Source organism: Myotis myotis, unplaced genomic scaffold, assembly GCF_014108235.1.
Source record: "Myotis myotis isolate mMyoMyo1 unplaced genomic scaffold, mMyoMyo1.p scaffold_m19_p_1, whole genome shotgun sequence".
NCBI lineage: Eukaryota > Metazoa > Chordata > Mammalia > Chiroptera > Vespertilionidae > Myotis > Myotis myotis.
Window position 1 is genome coordinate 160,602,472 of NW_023416313.1, and position 19,515 is coordinate 160,621,986.

Consider the following 19,515-nt stretch of genomic DNA (forward strand, 5'->3'; position numbering starts at 1 on the left):
AAGATTGGGTTATGACAGACTGTGGTTTTTCACTTATAAAAATTTTTCCCACCATTGGGATAATTAGATCCCCCGCCCCTAAAACAAAACAAACAAAAAATCCTACCATACCAAAAGCCATAGTAATATAAAATACATAGGAGAAGAGAAGCATTCTAACACTCAGGGTAGAGTCCTAGCCCTAATTTCTTGTAGGGTGTGAACCTTACCATTGTCATCAACATGGCTATCTGCATATAAAACAGTACACTATTCATAAATGCAGGTATTTATAACTCACCGATTGACAAGTCACTATCCTGAACTTCATGGTTGTCCAGATGATAAACACAATAGATGCTAACAGGAAATGAAAAATCTAGTCAGAATATGAATACTGGTTTATATCCCCAATTACATTCTCTGGGTTAAGTGAAATCCCACACATTCCTAACACCCAAAATATCACAAGCATTTTTTATCAAGTGATTTTAACAAATTTATTCAATGCAAATTTCCTTTACAACTACTATAAGCAAGACCCACACACTTGTCAACCCTTTCTGTACTTAAAGGCTAATTTTACTATCTGGTTACTTCAGTAATCCTCATAAATTGGAAAAGAAGGTATTGAAAACATGGTATTTCCCAGCATTACCAACAATATAGTTTTTTTTTCCTTCCTTCATCCTTAGTATAATAATGCCAGCTTTTCTTTGGCTGGTCAGGAGGGGAAAAAAGGTTGATAAAATTACTGCAAGACAGAGTTGTTGGTTCCAATCATAGGCGAGACCTCCCATTCCTGGTACAAGGGGCAAAAGGCAGGCAAATTAAATTAACCTACTTTGGCTATGGCCTACCTAATGTCTGTATTTTATGGATGCTATGACATATGTAAAAGCCAAATAACAGCAATAAACCCCACAGGTATTTAATAAAGCCAAATAAGCCAGTATTAATGTTTTCTAAAAGGAATCTAGATGCTATATGGCACTCAAACTAACTTGCCTCAAGAAAAAAAAAAATGCCTCCGAAAAAGAACGGAGATAGGAGAGAGATATACAAGAACTGAAATTATATATAATTGATTTTTAGCTATTATACTTAAAATAAGTGGTTCGCAATCTTTTTTGAACCAAAGATCCCCGAGAACTTGACAAAAGCTAAAAGACAAAGATCCTTCCCCCAAGTGAAATGTACAAAACCTTCTAGATAATTTTAGAGAGCCCACCTATGGCCTCTCAGGTTCAGAATATCTGTTTTAAAAGGATGGCATTTAAACAGCAAGAAGAAGCTCCCACTTACCTGCCACTGCCATGATGAGGGTGTTGGTGAAATGTCGGTACAGCGAGAGTTTTACAATGTTCCTCCGAAGTTTTAATAGCTTCATTGTTTGAGTCAGGCTAATAAATATGTGTTTGCAGGTCAAGGAAATCAACATTCAAATAAAACAATAAGCTAGTAAATTAATCCTCAAGTTTCTTTGAGAATCTGGGGTCATATTGATAGAGCTTTGGATATCCCAGAGGCCTTACAGCTCTCTTATTCTCAATGTCACAAACACCCCAAGCCTCACCATGGTGACTAAGAAAGTCTTCATTTTTAATGAGATACTGAAGAGAATACAGAATCAGAATAAAATAAAAATGCAAAAAATAAAAAATATAAAAAAGGAGAAAGACCAGAATAAGCTTTTTAGAGAAACAAAGATGAAAAACAAAGACAAATGGAAGAAAAATGAATGAAAATGAGTATCAGACAAGTAACAGACAAATGAAATGAAAATTAGTAAAATCTCTCTTCCTTTAAGGTAGGTAGCTCTGTTTTCTACGTCTTAGCGAATCCAGTCTAGGGTCATGAATACACTCATGCCAATAACCTCTCAGAGTTCTATAGTCAGTACCCTGTGCCATCAGCTGCCTGTTCAATTCTGAATTAATAGAACCATACAATTATAATTGGCTGAAAATCCCAGGCAAAAGGCTCTAAAATCAGCAACTTTCTATTTGCAGGGTATTATTCCCAAGCAGAAGTTGCCGCAGAAAGACAGGAGGGGAAGTGATGACTACCAAAGACAATATCTGCTCTCATGTCCAACTTTGAGAATCAGCAAATATTAAAATACATGAGTTGGACCTTAGTCTGCCCTGTGACAGTGACTTAGCTGCTCCCTATCCATTGGGTTGGTTACATTATCGTATGGTCCAGTCCCTCTCTCCACGCCTCTCTCCATTCTTGCCAATATTCATAGAGGCTTACAAAGGCACACCTGAAAGATACTGACCTAGAAAACATTTGGCTATTTAAACCCAAGACACTCAATTTCAAACATTTTTGATATATGACAATCCACTCAAATTCACAAAATTACAATTTGGTTTACATTCAGTTTTTTATAACAGTCACAGTCTAGCAAGACAATAATATCGCACAATTACATATAGGACTGAATATACCACAACCAAAACAAATTTTTAAAACCCCCAAAAAGATTAAAGTCCAAAAACTTGAATCCTTCCTTTAACAGGTCAAGTCCCTAATAAACAAATGTCTAATTTTAAGCAGCAGGAGAAAAAGATTATTCAAATGTAAATATGTTTGTTATCTACTGGTTAACTTTGCCTGTAAATTAATCAACATTTATTTTACAGCAGAAGTCTTCAGACAATGCCAAGTCAACTTTTGAATAAAGGTACAAAACACTTACCCTATAAGGCAGGAGTCCTCAAACTTTTTAAACAGGGGACCAGTTCACTGTCCCTCAGACCATTGGTGGGCCGGACTATAGTTTAAAAAAAAACTATGAACAAATTCCTATGCACACTGCACATATCTTATTTTGAAGTAAAAAAACAAAACGGGAACAAATACAATATTTGTATTTGCATGTGGCCTGCGGGCCGTAGTTTGAGGACCCCTGCTATAAGGGTTATAATCTGCTAAACCTACATAGAATTTTAAGAGAGTCAAACCATCTTATGTAGTTCCTGAAATCACATTTTAAGAATTAAAATCTTTTCATCATTTCAAAGCATTTAATAATTCCTAGAGGCTGAAAGAAAGAGCAGAAGCAGAGTAGTCAGTGATTGTAACACTAATTGGAGTGCACAAATAAGTCCAAAATCGAGGTAAAAATGCTCATTTAAAAATAAAAACAAAAACCAGAGCTTTTATCTTTATGTTCCGCCCACAGTTACCAGCACTTTTCAAAATTAAAAACACACACAAAACTGCTTACCTGAGCTCTCAGGTTTATAAACAGAAATAGCCTAATCCCCAGATTAAGAAGTAATCAACAAAACCGGTAAAAACCCTTTGCAGAAAGATCGATGGAAACCCATATTCAAGGGGAGAAAATGGACCGCCATCATACAAGCCAATGAGAAGGATATCCACCAGCACAGGGCAGTGTCTAGGAAAGCCAAGGGGATAAAGGCCAAGGAAGCAAGATCAGTCTGGGCCTGCAGACAAAGAAAGAGAGGTGATAAAAAGAGAGTCTAGAGATGCACAGAGAAGAGACCAGCACACAATTCGGCATTTATATAATCACATGGAATGGTTTTGCATCTGAGCTGAAAGAAAAGAAATAGGAATAACACTTGGCACCCACATCATTGTGCCCCTCTGACAAACCATCATGCAGAATATAAAAGTGTATTTCATGAAAACTGTCAAATACAATCTCAATACAATAAAACATGCGGCTAACCTCCAACAAGCTCCTAGCATGCTAAAATCCACTTTAAATGACCACACCAAAAACGTTATGGTGATACAGTCTCCATCCATCTTATCATTTCCTATCATTTTTATTTTGGCTGCAAGTCTTAAAAGGCCCTTCTCATATTTAAAAGTATTGCATCATTAACATACTAAGAATTATTGATTTCCTGAATTGTAATATAATGTAATTTTACAAAAAAGAGCTCACCTCAAAATAAGATATTAATACAAATATTTGTCCCCCAAACTATGCTGCTTGTTTTCTCACACGTGCGCACACACACACACACACACACATATATGTGTGTGTGTAAATATATATATATATATATATATATATATATATATATATATATATAAAACATGCTATTTAAATAACCCTAATTACCCAATTACCAGGGTATTATTAAAAGGATATCCATAAAATAATACAGGCATCAATTGTTGACAAGGCCAGGTTAACTATCAAAGCCAAGATATAAGCAAAATACTACAGCAGCAGAAGAAAGAAAACGCAATTGACAGAGGGTTAAAGTTGCTAAAAGCCTAAGAAAATTACATAGAGGACAGTGTGATTTGAACATCTAATTTGCATTCAAAAGTGTTTTATTTAAAAGCAATTTATAGCAAAACTAAACTGAGCCCAGTTTGAGGGAAATGTGGGGTTTATAGAGTGATTTTTAAATAAGAAAGTAAAGCAATGACATAGGGAGGCCCACTTCTTCACATTAATCCAGCTCTAACATAAATTTCCTTATCACTTATCTCTCTCAGTGCTTTGGTTTCCTCCCCTAAAAGGGCATAATTATGTAATTCTCAAGAATTATGTGAAACGTAGTTACATGTTAAGAAAACCTTTGTAACTCAAGTGCTGGCTAAGCAAAAAGCACTGTCACTTTAAAACAAAAATTATATTACCAGCAAGTGCATGATTACAAGGTTTGCCACTTATACAAGAATGGAACCACTGTCCGGAAGAACTAAACAAGTAGTAATTTGGGGATGGGTGGGAAAGCATTCATTCTGGTCACACATTGAATTTAAAGCTCTAATATAGATTAAAAAGAAAAAGTGAATTACATATACATTTTAAAAATCAGAGCCCAAAGGTGACTTAGAGAAAATAGTAAAGAAGCCCACAGATATTCCCAATTCACCTTCTCAAAACAAAAACAGTTATGTCTGAACTGACCACAAAAACGTAGATTAAGCAGTACTGACCCCAGTAACTCTGAGGACCCCTTCCATGCCAGAGAACAAGAGATATAGGGCTCCTGCTACAACAACCTTGTGAAGAGTGACTCCAAGGCGAGGCCTACAGAGAAAGCAAAGAGATAAAGTTGAGTACAAATGTGACAAACCCTGAGACAAACTCATGTTGATTAATATAGGACAACAACTTAGTTGAGATAAGCCACATGAGAGAAAAACTCAGAGCTTATGCTCTTAAAACAAGATACTGAATAATAAATTTTAGACTAGACCCCCTTAATTCTACATTTAAAAATTTTTTTCTTACTGATTTTTAGAGAGGAAGGGAGAGGGAGAGAATAAATCATCAATTATTCTCCTCCCCCCACCCCCGCATCAAGCCCAAAACCCAGTCATGTCCCTGACCAGGAACTGAATCAGCAACCCTTTGGTGCATGGGATGATGCCCAAGAGCCACATTGGCCAGGGCACTGCAGCATTTTTAAAAATACATATTTTATTATAGAGAATTCTGAAACATATTCAACAGTATAATAAACCCCTATATATCCATTATCCAGTCCTAATAGCCTCCAACCTACAGCCAATCCTGCTCAATGCACTACCCATCCACTTCCCATCCTCTCATATTATCTTGAAACAAATTCTAGACATCCTATCTTTTATTTGTCTACTTTTCAGTATGTTTTTAAACAGATAATTTTTTAAAGAAAAGAAATCATAACAACATTTTCAAACAGAAAAATTTAAACAACTTCTTAACATAATCAAATACCCTATTGAAGCTCACTAGATAAATAGTACATTATAGAGCTCAAAATCCAACAAAATCCAAAAAATCTTTTAAGCAGCTTCTGCTTGAAGGAAGATCCTTGATATTCAAAATGCTACTGAATCAGAATCTGTATTTTAACAAGATCCCTGGGTTATTGACTAGTGCATTACACACTAGCAAAGCTCTAAATGGGCTGCGATTTTTCTCCACAATATTGTATCTTAAAAACCTAGGATAAGTCTTGGCATATGGGAGGCATTGAAATATCCTATCTAATAATAGACAAACATGGTAATTGACCGTACCTTCGCAGCGCCTCCCACTGGCTAATCAGTGCAATATGCAAATTAACCACCAATAAAGATGGCAGCTAATTTGCATATGTAGGCGCCAAGCGACGGAGCGAAGCCCACCGGCCCCGGGCAGGAGCAGCAAGCGAAGGCCGGCGTGGCAAGCGAAGAGGGAAGCCCGCTGCGCCGGCCCTGCCCCCGGGGCCCAAGCAGTGAGCGAAGAGCGAAGGCCTGGGTTCCGGGCACTGGAGGAAAATTGGTGCCAGCAGCCAGGGGAAGGGGTCCCTGAGGGCACACGCCAGGCTGAGGGACCCACCCAAGTGCACAAATTTTTGTGCACCAGGCCTCTAGTTTGTTAAATAAATTTAAAAATGTAATTCCCCCATTCCTCTAGTCTCATTTATATGAATGAGTTTTAAAAGTGAAAATCTCCCATTTCTTTAGCCCACTTAAAACAAAACTCCTTGAGATAACTGTCTATACCTGGCTAACTCCAACTCCTGTTCTATTCTTGCTTGAAGTTACTCCAACCAAGCTCACGCTAAGTCCTACCACTGGACCAAAACTATTCTTGCATGTAGTTAAATCCAATGGTCAAGTCTCAATCCTCTCTGACAAAATTATTCACTCTTTCCTTGAAAGTCTTCAGGCTTGCCTCCCACAGTTTTGGTCATCCTCCTCAATTTCCTCTAATTCTACTTTGCCTCACTGACTTCTAAATAACAGAAAATGTTCAAGGACTCAATCCTTTAACCTCTCCTCTAAACACACTTATACCTTGGTGATCACATCCCATCTCATGGCTAAATAACATCTACATCCTGATGACTTGCTCTATACAAGAGAGCATTTGGGGTTTTTTCTTTTTAATGCGTTTTTAAAAAACAAAAAAGGGGGAATTTGCCGGGAGCCGGTCCATCCTTGCTGTTTCAAAGGACCTGGCATACATGGCATACTGTTCTTAATATGTTTGCTCACCTTCTTGGCACTATGTGTTTTAACCAAGGTCTCTGAGAAAGGTTGTTTCCCCAGGTAGGGATTTTCCCCTGAAGTTAGGGAGGGAATAAAACCCCTCAACTAAGTGCCAGGCGGGTAATTAATCACTTTAACTACGAACAATCATGCTTAAGCTACATAATCTTTACTCCCTGGAATGGAGATAAGAAACGCCCTAACCTTTGTAATAGAGATTGATAGGATTGAATCAACTGGTATAAATACAGATGTAACAAGACAGCAAGACTCAGAACTTAGAATACAGAGCTTAGAAGACAGAACCAGGAGGCACAGAACCTACACAGAACGTTCTCTAGAGACAGAAGAACTTCGCTGGGGAGAACATGGCAAAAGATCCTGGACTGAACCTGACTACAGAAATTGGCAAGAGAACCTGACTAGAACCTGGTGACTGAACCTGGCTGGAGAACCTGGAGAACCTAGCAAGAGAACATGGACACAGAACCTGGCTGGAGATCCTAACCAGAACTTCGCTGGAGATCCAGACCAGAACTTGGCTGGAGATCCTGGCTAGAGATCCTGGCTAGGCTGCTAATCAACTGAACGCTGTCTCCGTGTCCTTCCTTCTTCGCCGACTCCGTCCACACCTTTGGGGACCCCTGGACCTGCTGGGGTTGGACCCCAGCAACTTGCAAATTCATCTCTCTCCCCCTTACTTCCCTCATTTGTATATCTAACTAAACTCTGAACTCCTAATCTTGCACCCACTCTAAACTTAACCCACCTAAGATCTTCCTGAACTCAGTAAATGTCAATTGCATCCTTCCATTTGTTCACACCAAAATAGTTGGCATCATTCTTGATTGCTCTCTCTTTCACATCACACATTTGATCTGTCAGCAAAGTCCACTGGCTCTACCTTCAAAATATATACAGAATCTGACCACATTTTAGCATCTCTTCCTCTGGAGATACATATAGTTCCTTCACCAACTTGAGATCTTTGCCTAAATGTCAGTAAATGAAGCCATCCTTGACCACCCTATTTAACACTTGCAAGCCCTACCTCCTGTCCTCTATACCTTCTGCCTGCTTTATCTGCTCCCTAGCACTTATCACTGACATATTACATATTTACTCACTGATTTTATCCATTTTCCCCCAATGTAAGCTCCAAGTCTTCTGTTTATTTGCTGTATCCCCAGGGCCTAGAACAACGCTACGGCACTTAATAAATACATTTTTTTTCAACAAATATTTTCCAGATTGTTACAGCAAGAATGCTCTTCCCATAAAAAATCTGATTTACAAAATATTTTGGAAGAGTAAAGTCACTATAAGTTTACTCTAAAAGTTTGGTGTTTCAATGTCATTTGCTACAATTGCAGGCTTTCCTACTCCTTGAACTCTCAGCTGTGAGATGAAACTAACATTTTTCCAACGTCTACAAATCTACAAAATTTCAGATACCTTTTCTTATTTCAGAACTATTTTTTTTATCAACTGTTACAGGACTACTATACTGGGAAGCTGCAATACTGTTTCAATTTAATCAGTGTTTCATTTCACTTTTCCATACAGGAAGTGAATACTTACTTGACTATGCCATATCCCAGACTGACTATAATGACCAGGATTCGAGCCAGTGAACGTTTAACTGCTGAAAGCAGCTCTGCAAGGATCAAGGCACCTTGGACTATGAGAAAGAAGGGGGGAAAAGTGCTGTAAATCTAGGTTTGAGAAAAGGTGCAATTCTAGAACGATATAGACCTCTAACACTCTTCAGAATAAGCACTGGTATTAGTTCTACTAAAAAAAAATACTTCTTCAATTTTTACAAATACATAAACTGACATAATCTTATTCATGTGAATAGCAATCTGGCTGTGTTCAATTTACCTTCCCTCCTTACCCCTCACTTCACTAAAACCTCAGCAGAATATTTTACCCTACTTGAACAGTTCATAGCAACTAGTAAATAGTCTCTCCATTTTTAAAAAGTGTGAAATATAGCTATCCATAGAAAAGTACAACACACACAGCTTTCAATTCGTTTTCACATCTACTATTTTTCAGGCCCTTTCAAAGACCAGGGAAATATTTAATTAGTGTAACTTGTAACAATAATTATCAATAATTAAATGATCTGAAGAGAGAGAACTGAAGCTATCATAAAAAACTTCAGTACAAAACAGTTTCTGTCATCTGTTCACCTTACTAAACTATAAGCACCCTCTTATTTTCTTGGTACTACTATATTTCACCAATTCTTAGATGTATCCCTGCCCCCATTTTAAATCTTTAAAATCAAAATGTCTCTTATAATCAATGGTATCTTAAAATTAAATTCACAGTAGTTTCTTAGATGTATATAATAATGGTGCCTTAAAAATCAATGGCAATGAAATTCAATGATGTTAACAGTCTTTCCCAAAAGTCACTACTTTTGTGAATATATTTTAGTAAAATTACTCCTAAATCACTGAACCTGCAAGTTATAATATTAAAAACAAAAGTCACAATCAAAGTTATTCTAATAATTAAATAACTGAAAAGTTAAACCTACTTAATAACTGCTAACCTTAGGAAAAACTGTCACGTCTCACCTGCTGATCATTCACAAATTGGCATTTTTTGGTTACATACCAGATTCTCCTTTGTAACGGATGTTCTGAAATTCTGCATAGAAGACAGCTTTCTCAAGCATTCCCAGGAAGATGACAGCTCCAATCCAAAACTGAATTCTCAGGAGATCTCTCCAGTAGCAGGCAGACCATGCCAGCCACAGAACACCAAACAGGACATACACAATACACATCACCATGAAAAACTGTCATAGAAGTGGATAAGAGATAAAAAAGAGGATTAAGGCCAAGGGCCACTTTAGCATCAATACACACTCTTAACAAGATACAAAAAAAATGCATATCATACCTTCTACTTGAAAGATCATTATTTTATTTCTTTGAATTTTGATACTCATACACAAAATAATTATCTCCTCTTGAACAGAGGGAGACTACCTAAGGGCTTGTTATCAAGTGACTGCTTATCTGTATTAATTGAGCTTTTTCAGCTCACAATGTAAAATTATATAAATGAAGAGAACACTGAAGAAAAAAAGGTATGGCAAGGAAATGAAACACGACCAAGTGGGAAAATATAAAAGGGAAAAGAAGAAGAAGAAAAATTGAACAAAGGAAATCTAAAAAGTACATTAAGGATATTCCCATAGACACACACACACACACACTAAAAAGGATGAAACTTCATCATTTAATTACTTTAAGTGGGATCAGAAACTACAGGGTTGTAAGAAGTGCCCTGCTTTGGATCCTTGAGAAGACGTGAGATTTGAAACAATCTTTGAGGTATTTTCCAACTCTACAATTCCACACACCACCACCCCTTCATTTACAGATAAGAAAATGAGGTACAAAGGGGTTCACTGACACTCACAAGGTCACATTCTAGTAAAAAGTGCCAAAGTACAAGCACTATTTTGTGAACTGTTCAGGAACAATTCTTTAAAAAGGAAAATTGCCACAAAACATGGATACTCTTTCAAGTTAAACTCATTTAATGTTCAAGTTAAAGAATATAAATTCACTTACAATCATCAAAGGATATTCTTCAAGTGTGAGGTATTCATAGGGGCCCTTCAATTCAACAGTCACTGCCAAAACACAGTCCTCAGAGTTAATGTGAACAATTCAGGATTTAAACAAAAACATTATCTGATATTTGTCTGATAAAAATTAATGAAAATTCCAGTGGGTCATTTACTTTTAACCATTTCAATTCTGGCGAATATTACATGTGTAGAGCACTTTGAAATTCACTAAGTGTTCTCATGGTTTGTGCTATGTCCTGCTTAGGGTCTCCATGCCTCTGCTACAGTCAATATCTTAAGGGAAAAGCCCTTTGTTCCCATACTCACATCCTTTAAAGACTAGGTTGAATGTACTTCCTCCACAAACCTTCTGTGAGCTGCCCAACTGGAACTTCCCCATCTCCTCTAAATTCCAAACATACTTCATATATACTTTTCTTACAACACAGCACTAATATGTTTTAAAAATTACAGGACTTTATTCCTTCATTCTGACTCCCTCTATCTGCTCTCTCTCCTTACCTATATTTTCATATTGCTTCTTATTTTACCTACTTCAGTTTTATATGACTTTGCTACATTAATGTATCATTTCTAGAAGGTGCTTAATAACAACAGTGTTTAATGAAGCAGAACAAATGAAGCTAACAAGTATCTGAAAGACAGATTTGATTTACAGAAACAAACCTATGACTACTTTTAAATTGTAATGGAAAAACTATTTGGATAAATTTTATATTTGATTAACAAGTAAAAAGTAGTATCTATCTCCAGAAACACACTAATAAATGCCTATTCAACAAAAATATCCCACTCATTTTTTTAAATGTTTTTATTGGTTTCAGAGAGGAAGGGAGAGGGAGAGAGAGAGAGAGAGAGAAACATCAATGATGACAGAGAATCATTGATTGGCTGCCTCCTGCACACCCACTGGGGGATCAAGCCCAAAACCTGGACATGTGCCCTGACCAGGAATCAAACTGTAAATTCCTGGTTCATGGGTCGACACTCAACCACTGAACCACGCCAGCTGGGCCCCACTATAATTTTTATCAGGCAGAAAGGACATGCCATTATTAAAAATGAATCAGGCCTGTGCACCAAAAGGTTGCTGGTTTGATTCCTGGTCAGGGCACATACGTAGGTGTTGGGTTTGATCCCCAGCTGAGGAGCATATGGAAAGCGATCAATCAGTATTTCTCTCTCACATCGGTGTTCTTCCCCCTTCCCCCACAACCCCATGAACGCTCTTTCTAAGCATGTCTTTGGGTGAGAATTAAAAATAAATCGGATCTAATACTTTTATGAACAAAAGGAGCATCCTATAATAGAAATCATAAAAATGTCATAGGAGAACTGGTTTTTAAATCTATACCTTAATTTAATAAAAAAGCAAATAAAATAATTAGTGAATATTTGTCACATTCTTTGCTTACACTATGACAGAAGGTCAGTAAAATACAGCACATGGACCAAATCTGGCCATCCACTTTTTGTAAATAAAATTTTAATACAAAACAGTCATATCCATTCACTTACATATTCTCTACGGCTGCATTCACACAATGGCAAAGTTAGGTAGTTATAGGAGAGAAAACATTTACTATCTGACCCTTTAAGAAAAAGTTGACTAACCCCTGCTCTATGCTAAAATAGAACTTAAGCACTTACTATATGATACACACTATGGAAAATAGGGGATGGTCAGATGTGTAAGATGTTTTCTGCCATCCTAGTGGATTACCATCTAGAGGGAAGAGAGAGTTAGTTGAAAAGCAACACAGAGAACTGTCCTCTGAGACAGACCCAGAAGAATGAAATTTGTATTTTCCAGGATAAAGTAAAAAGCCATCCGGGCAGAAGAAATAACAAAGACAGGTGTAAAAATGCATAATATATTTAAAGACTGAGACAATGAATAGTACCATATCATAGTGTTTTGATACAAGGCAACGAAAAGTAAAATGGGACAACTTATAGTTTTAGAAACCTTGCTTATAAATGTGGGCATTTTATAGGCAATAGGGAGACTTCAAAGGTTTTAACGAAGGGAAGAAAAATGATAAAACTGTTTTAGAAACTTTCACATAACGTAGTTTGGTCTATGCTTTAAAGTTTCTTCTTAGCTCCAAACAACAGATGGATAAAACAAAAAAAGAACGTAAGCTAGAAAACATGTGTGTGTATGTGTATGTGTGTGTGTGTGTGTGTGTAAAGACCAAATAATGGCATCTCAGAAATTCAACAACAGTTTAACATTAGAAAACCAGTTAATATAATGCATCACATGAACAGATTAAATGAGGAAATCTATATGATCACTTTAATACAATCAAAGCATCTGATAAAACTGAGCATTCATTCTTAATACTAACAAAAATATACTTATTTTTGGAATAGGAAGGGATAGCCTTAACCAAATAAAGAATACATTTTTTTAAATCTACAGCTAACATGATATTTAATGGTGATATGTGCCAATATTGTAAGATAAGGATGGCCACCATAATTGTTTCTCTTCAATATTCTCCTTGGGAAAGCAGAGGAGGAAAGGAAACCGCAGAGAAGGAAGAAACAAAACAAAACAAAAAAATTATAAGAAATTAGAACAGTTAGTAAGCTACTGCAAAATTCCAGAAAGAGATGACTTCTATGAACTGGGCAGCAAGAATGGAAAGGAGACCATCAAGAAAAATTGAGACAGTTGACATACAAAATTACATTAGTTCCAGGTGTACACCATAGTAATATTATGATTTTGTATCTCAACTGTAATTGAAAAATAAATTTTAAAAAAAGAAAAAATATTGAGACATTAAATAATTACCGAAGTCCATTAATTTTTATATTGCCAGGTTTTGACTTGGTAACCAAGTTTTGACAAGTCATCTCTTTCTGGAATTTTGCAGTAGCTTACTAACCAAGTACCAAGAACATGATACTAATTAAAAATTTAAAAAGCTGGAGAATCAAATGAAAGAAAATGAAATCTAGAATCTATCATCCTATATAATAAAAGCCTAACATGCAAATTGTCCCCTCAACCAGGAATTCGACCTGGAGTTCGACCGCTCACTATGACATGTGCTGACCACCAGGGGGCGGCACAGAACATGGAGGGCGTCAGCGATGCAGCACTGGCAGCGGGCAGCAGTGGAGGCGCTGCCAGCCTCGATGGGCCCTAACAAGAGTTGGACTGCGACAGGATGGTGGAGCAGGTGAGTGGGTGGCGCCAAGCCAAGGCGGGTGTGAGTGGGGCCCGATTGCCCTGCTGATCGCCCCGCAGACGGCGACCAGTGGCGGCAGCGGAGGGTGGGGCCACCGCCCAGCCACATGCACTGAGGGAGCAGGGTGGGGAGCCAATGACTTAGGCAGAGGGGGACGCGTGGAGACCTGGGTGCCCAGGTGCTGCTGGGACCTGCCCTTCCATGCCAGATATTAGCTCTTCGATTGCCAGGCAGGCCTAGGAACTGTACCCGTGCACAAATTTTGTGCACCAGGCCTCTAGTATATAATAAGAAAGCATATATGAAGTGCCTAAGACTGTATCTGGTACATCTTGAGTACAGAAAAATGTCAATTTCTCTCCCTCAATTTTTCTATGTAAGAATAAACTTTCTTAATTAATTATTCCCTCCCTGAAAGCAATTACACATGACTCACCATACATGGCACAACTAGATAATAATGCAAATGGTAAAAAGAAATGAAATGTACTTACTGGTAAAAAGATTACTTAGTGAATTTTCTTTTGATGATTCCTTTGAGAAGGAAATGCCAATATGTACAATAAAAATGTATGGTGCATCTTGCCAAGTTTTCAATGGATCATGCATTGCCTAGAAAGAAAAAAGGTACTAAAACTTCAAGTCTTAAGAATTAAGAGCATAAGTTAATAATCCAGTATGAAAATTATTTCAGAATGTACCCAGAAACATGGTTGAGTCCTTCATGTTCATTCATTAAAACAGTAGACACAACAAAACAAACAGGCCTATTGTACATATAACAAAATAGGTTAGATTATAAATTACGAAAAGGCAGGACATCTTCTATCTTGTTATACACAAAAATCACACGTTTTACTTACCTATTTTTCTACAAGGAAAACCTCAACTAAAACCACTAAATTGAATCTTTGTTTAAGTAAGCCATGCTAGGACACTAGGTTGTATTTTTAAACATAAACATCCTGAACAAACTAAGATTATATAAATCACCTAAAAAAATAACACCAATGATGACATCAGTGACTTAGTGAATTATAAACACCACTTCCTGAATCTAATTCCCTTTGCTCATGGTCTTTCCAAGACTACCAGAACTTCTGCTGATCGGGTCTCACATTTACATGAAATTTAATCTTGGCTGGTCTATGTGGAAAGCAAGAGTCACTGACCCACAAAGTCCAGGAAGTGGAGTTACAGCCTCCATGTTTATGGAACTTATTACTTAAGGAAGCACGCCAGTTAGTTTGTGCATAGCCCTAGGAAAAAGTCTTCAAAGGATTTGTTGCTATACATTCTAGAGTACGGACCTTCAAAACACAAGACCAAGACTCAAAGATAAAGGAGATGAACACAGAAAACAAATGTCTGCTTTTCTCATATTGCTACTTAGACTTGAAATTTATTACCGGATGGTCTTAAAAGGAATTTCTAGCCAGAGACCAATGGGTAAGCTTCATTGCTCAATGAAACCCCTTAGAGTAGATAATAGATTTTTTACATTTATGCATTTTCCTGTGGAATCACAGCTTTTCTCAAATGCTCAAGTTATCCTACAACTCAAGAAAAGGCTAAACAAGAGTTTAAAATTATAGTCCATATACAAATCCAAAGTGTCACACAAAGCAGATTAAATGATTTTTCAGCTACACATTTTCTAGATTATCTTAGTCAGTTAACATAAATGCCATGATGAATCATACATTTATTCCTGTCCGATGGTCCTCTTCTGACAACATTCAGGAGCAGTTTGTGAGAAAACTTTATAGCTACAAAGTTGTAAGTATATCACTTCCTATTTACCCATAATTAACTAATAAACCTTTATAGAATTTACTTGCTCATTAACCAATACAACTTTGGTGTAATACGCTGCTCTGCTATTAATTTCATATATCTTAAAACTACCTCTTACAGCCCTGACTGGTTTGGCTCAGCGGATAGAGCGTCTGCCTGCGGACTGAAGGGTCCCAGGTTCGATTCCGGTCAAGGGCATGTACCTTGGTTGTGGGGACATCCCCAGTGGAGGGAGGGGGATGCAGGAGGCAGCTGATTGATGTTTCTAACTCTCTATCCCACCCCCTTTCTCTCTGTAAAAAATCAATAAAATGTATTTTTTAAAAACTACCTCTTACAAATTTCAAAAGGGACTGAAAAATTTGACGAAGTTTACATTTAATTTTGAATGATAGATATTTTGACACTGTAAAAATAACATTCATATGGCAGACACTTATTTATTATATTATTTAATACCCACAATAACCCTATCAAATAGGTACCATTAATAGTTCTTACAATAGGTGTCCTTCAATAGGTGAATGGATACATAAACTGTGGTACAGCCAGAGAACTTCTATCCAGAGACCAACGGGTAAGCTTCATTGATCTATGAAACCCCTCAGAGTGGATAATAGACATTGGAATATTTAGCATTAAAAAGAAATAAACTATAAAGCCACAAGAAGGCATTGGGAACCTTAAATGCATATTATTAAGTGAAAGAAGCCAACCTGAAAAGCTGTATATTATGATTCCAATTAATTAACATTCTGGAAAATGCAAAACTATGAAGATAGTAAAAGAAATCAGTAATTACCAGGGGCTTAGGAGAAGGCGGGGGATGAATAGGTGGGGCATAGGGATTTTCAGGGCAATGAAACTATTCTGTATGATAATATAACAGTGCATATCTGTCATTACACATTGGTTAAAACCCAAACAATGTATAACACAAAGAACTAACCCTAATGTACTAAACCATGGGCTTTGGTTGACAATGGTGTATCAGTGTTGGTTCAACAATTATAAATAAACTAGAGGCCCGGTGCACAAAAATTTGTGCACTGGGGGGGCGGGAGAGGGGGTCCCTCAGCCCGGCCTGTGCCCTCTCGCAGTCTGGGACCCCTCAGGAGATAACGAACTGCTGGCTTAGGCCTGCTCCCAGGTGGTAGAGGGCAGGCCCAATCCCTAGGTGCAGCCCCTGGTCGGGCTCAGAGCAGGGCTGACTGGGGAGTTGGGGCGCCACCCCGTCTTGCACAGAGCAGGGCGGATCGGGAGGTTGCGATGCCACCTTCAGTCACGCTCAGGGTAGGGCCGATTGGGGGTTGGGGCGCCGCCCCTGTCACACTCAAGGCAGTGTCGATGGGGAGGTTGCGGCGCCATCCCGTCACGCACAGAGCAGGGCAGATCAGGGGGTTGAGGAGCTCCCCCGTCACTCACAGAGTAGGGCCGATAAGGGAGTTAGGGCACTGCCCCCTGTCACACACAGAGCAGGGCGGATCAGGGGGTTGGGGCGCTGCACCCTGTCACACACAGGGCAGGGCCGATCAGGGAGTTGGGGTGCCACACCCTGTCACACAGAGAGCCACAGGGCGATCAGGGGGTTGGGGAGCTCCCCCATATCAGGCACAGAGCAGGGTTGATCAGGGGTTTGGGGAGCCTTCCCGTGTCACAGAGCAGGGCGGATAGGGAGGTTGTGGCCCCGCCCCCAGTCACACACAGAGCCGCAGGGCGATCAGGGGGTTTGGGCGCTGCCCCCTGTCACGCTGGTCCCGGTGCCGGGAGGCATATTACCCTTTTACTATATAGGATCGAGGCCTGGTGCACGGGTGGGGGCTGGCTGGTTTCCCCTGAAGGGTGTCCTGGATCAGGGTGTGGGTCCCGCTTGGGTGCCTGGCCAGCCTGGGTGAGCGGATGATGGCTGTTTGCAGCTGGTCACACCCCCTTCAGGGTGGGGGTCCCCACTGGGGTGCCTGGCCAGTCTGGGTGAGGGGCTGAGGGCTGTTTTCAGGCTGGGGGTGACAGAAGCTCCCAACTGCTCCTTTTTTTCTTTTCTTTTTTTTATTCTGGGCCAGCTTTAGCTCTGAGGCTTGGCTCCAGCTCTTAGGCCTCGGCTGCTGAAAGCAGGTATCTGGGGTTTTGTTTAGCTTCTATATTTCTAACAATGTTTCAAAATGCAAGCTAGAGGCCGGCAAGGCGGGCGGGGAACTTTGGCTTCCTTCGTCACTGAAGCAAGCAAGCCTCATGTTCGCTTCGAGCTGCCTGGCTGCCGGCCGCCATCTTGGCTGGCAGTTAATTTGCATATCGCCCTGATTAGCCAATGGGAAGGGTAGCGGAGGTACGGCTAATTACCATGTTTCTCTTTTATTAGATAGGATGTACCAGGATGGTGGAAGGGGCGGGGGGGGGGGGATTCTGAGTGTGCATTTGTGGAGGGGGTATGTGCAAACTCTCTGCTTTTTGCTCAGTTTTGCTGTGAACTGCTCTAAAAGTAAGTCTATTAATTGAAAAAAATATTATGGTAAGTATATTACATTGCTGCTGAAATCAAACCAGAAAAGTGAGCTAATCGAATATTAAATCTTTTCTTAAGTGAAGGAACAGTGAGAGAGGCCCTTTCCTCTAAAAAACAATGTTTTATCAGAGTAGAGGTACTGAACTTGTATCCCTTAAATAGGATTATAAGATACTCCCTTAAGTTCAATTTTTAGAAAGAATAATCAAAAGGCAGATAATCCTTTCACTTCTTTTTTACTATAATCTGAATAAATATTTCTAAGTATTACTTGTGATATTCAGAGTCATCTTTCACCAATCTTTACTCACTAAGATAGAACTCAAGCCTTGAGTAGAACTTAAAAGTATATATACAGAAGGTCACTGAATAAAACACAATTTACAAATAGCTAATATGCATATAAATAAATGTTCAGTTTTAACAACCATTTTTTAAAAGTACAATTTAAATAAATTAACCCAACAAACTGCATAAAATGCTTTAAATTAAAATAGCCAGTTTGTTAGGAAATAGGGAAACTCGTCTGATTTTCTTTTAACAACAAATTTCTACAATGTTTCTCTCCAGAGCACTTCGGCAAAACATAAAAAAAGAATTTAAAAATCATACAGGAACTTGGACCCAACAATTCCACCTCCAGGAATTTAGCCCAAAGAAATATTATAAATGTGCACAAAGATATAAGTAGACAGCCTTAGCCAGTTTGGCTGAGTGGATAGAGCGTCGGACTGCAGACCAAAGAGTCCTGAGTTCAATTCCGGTCAAGGGTACGTACCTACGTTGTGGGCTCCTCCCTGGCCGGGGCCCTTGTGAGGCATATACAGGAAGCAACCAATCCATGTGTTTCTCTCACACTGACATTTTTCTCTATGTCTCTCCCTCTCTCTCCCACTCTGGAAAAAAAAAATCAATGGAAAAATATCCTCAGGTGAGGAATTAAAAAAAAAAAAAAAGGCTATAACTAGACATTATGAATGTGACCTTATCCATAACAGTGAAAATCTGGAAACAACCCAATGCACATCAGCTGGATGTTAATTATAAAAATCCCAATAAAGTGAAATAGCACACGGACATAAAAAGGTGAAATAGTGCTAAATGTACTAATTTGTCAAGTAAAAAGAAAAAATTACATAGCAATATATAAAATATAATCTCATCTTTATTAATATGCGTATGTGCTGTGTAATCACAGGAAACGGCTAGAAAATGAAATTACAAAGGATTTTGTTGTTATTGTTAAATCCTCACCCAAGGATATTTTTCCATTAATTTTTAGAGAGAGTGCAAATGGGGAGTGAGGGTGGGAAGAAAGAAAAATATGTGGGAGAGATACAGCGATTGGTTGCCTCCCGCCACACCAGGGATGGAACCTGCAACCCAGGTACAAGCCCTTAACTGAGAATCAAACCTGCCATACTTTGATGCATGGGCCAATG

General features: G+C 38.6%; 1 protein-coding gene across 15 annotated transcripts in view; it reads right to left on the reverse strand.

Annotated features, from left to right (window-relative positions):
- TMEM87A (transmembrane protein 87A) overlaps nucleotides 1-19,515 on the reverse strand; it is a 47,841-nt gene that overhangs the window by 11,388 nt on the left and 16,938 nt on the right. For 8 of the 15 annotated variants that reach the window (XR_004966000.1, XR_004965998.1, XM_036298668.1 and 5 more), the window contains 8 exons: nucleotides 14,271-14,388; nucleotides 10,551-10,612; nucleotides 9,583-9,766; nucleotides 8,533-8,632; nucleotides 4,924-5,017; nucleotides 4,121-4,192; nucleotides 1,285-1,393; nucleotides 281-339 (listed from right to left, as the gene is read on the reverse strand). Coding sequence is in view for 10 of the 15 variants with exons in the window: in XM_036298668.1 (XP_036154561.1) it covers nucleotides 281-339; nucleotides 1,285-1,393; nucleotides 4,121-4,192; nucleotides 4,924-5,017; nucleotides 8,533-8,632; nucleotides 9,583-9,766; nucleotides 10,551-10,612; nucleotides 14,271-14,388 (798 nt within the window). In the remaining 5 variants the exon portion in view is untranslated. Of the gene's footprint in view, nucleotides 1-280; nucleotides 340-1,284; nucleotides 1,396-3,371; nucleotides 3,552-4,120; nucleotides 4,193-4,923; nucleotides 5,018-8,532; nucleotides 8,633-9,582; nucleotides 9,767-10,550; nucleotides 10,613-12,220; nucleotides 12,297-14,270; nucleotides 14,389-19,515 lie in introns of those variants that run through there. The other 7 variants (XM_036298640.1, XM_036298684.1, XM_036298721.1 and 4 more) reach the window with 5 other exon arrangements.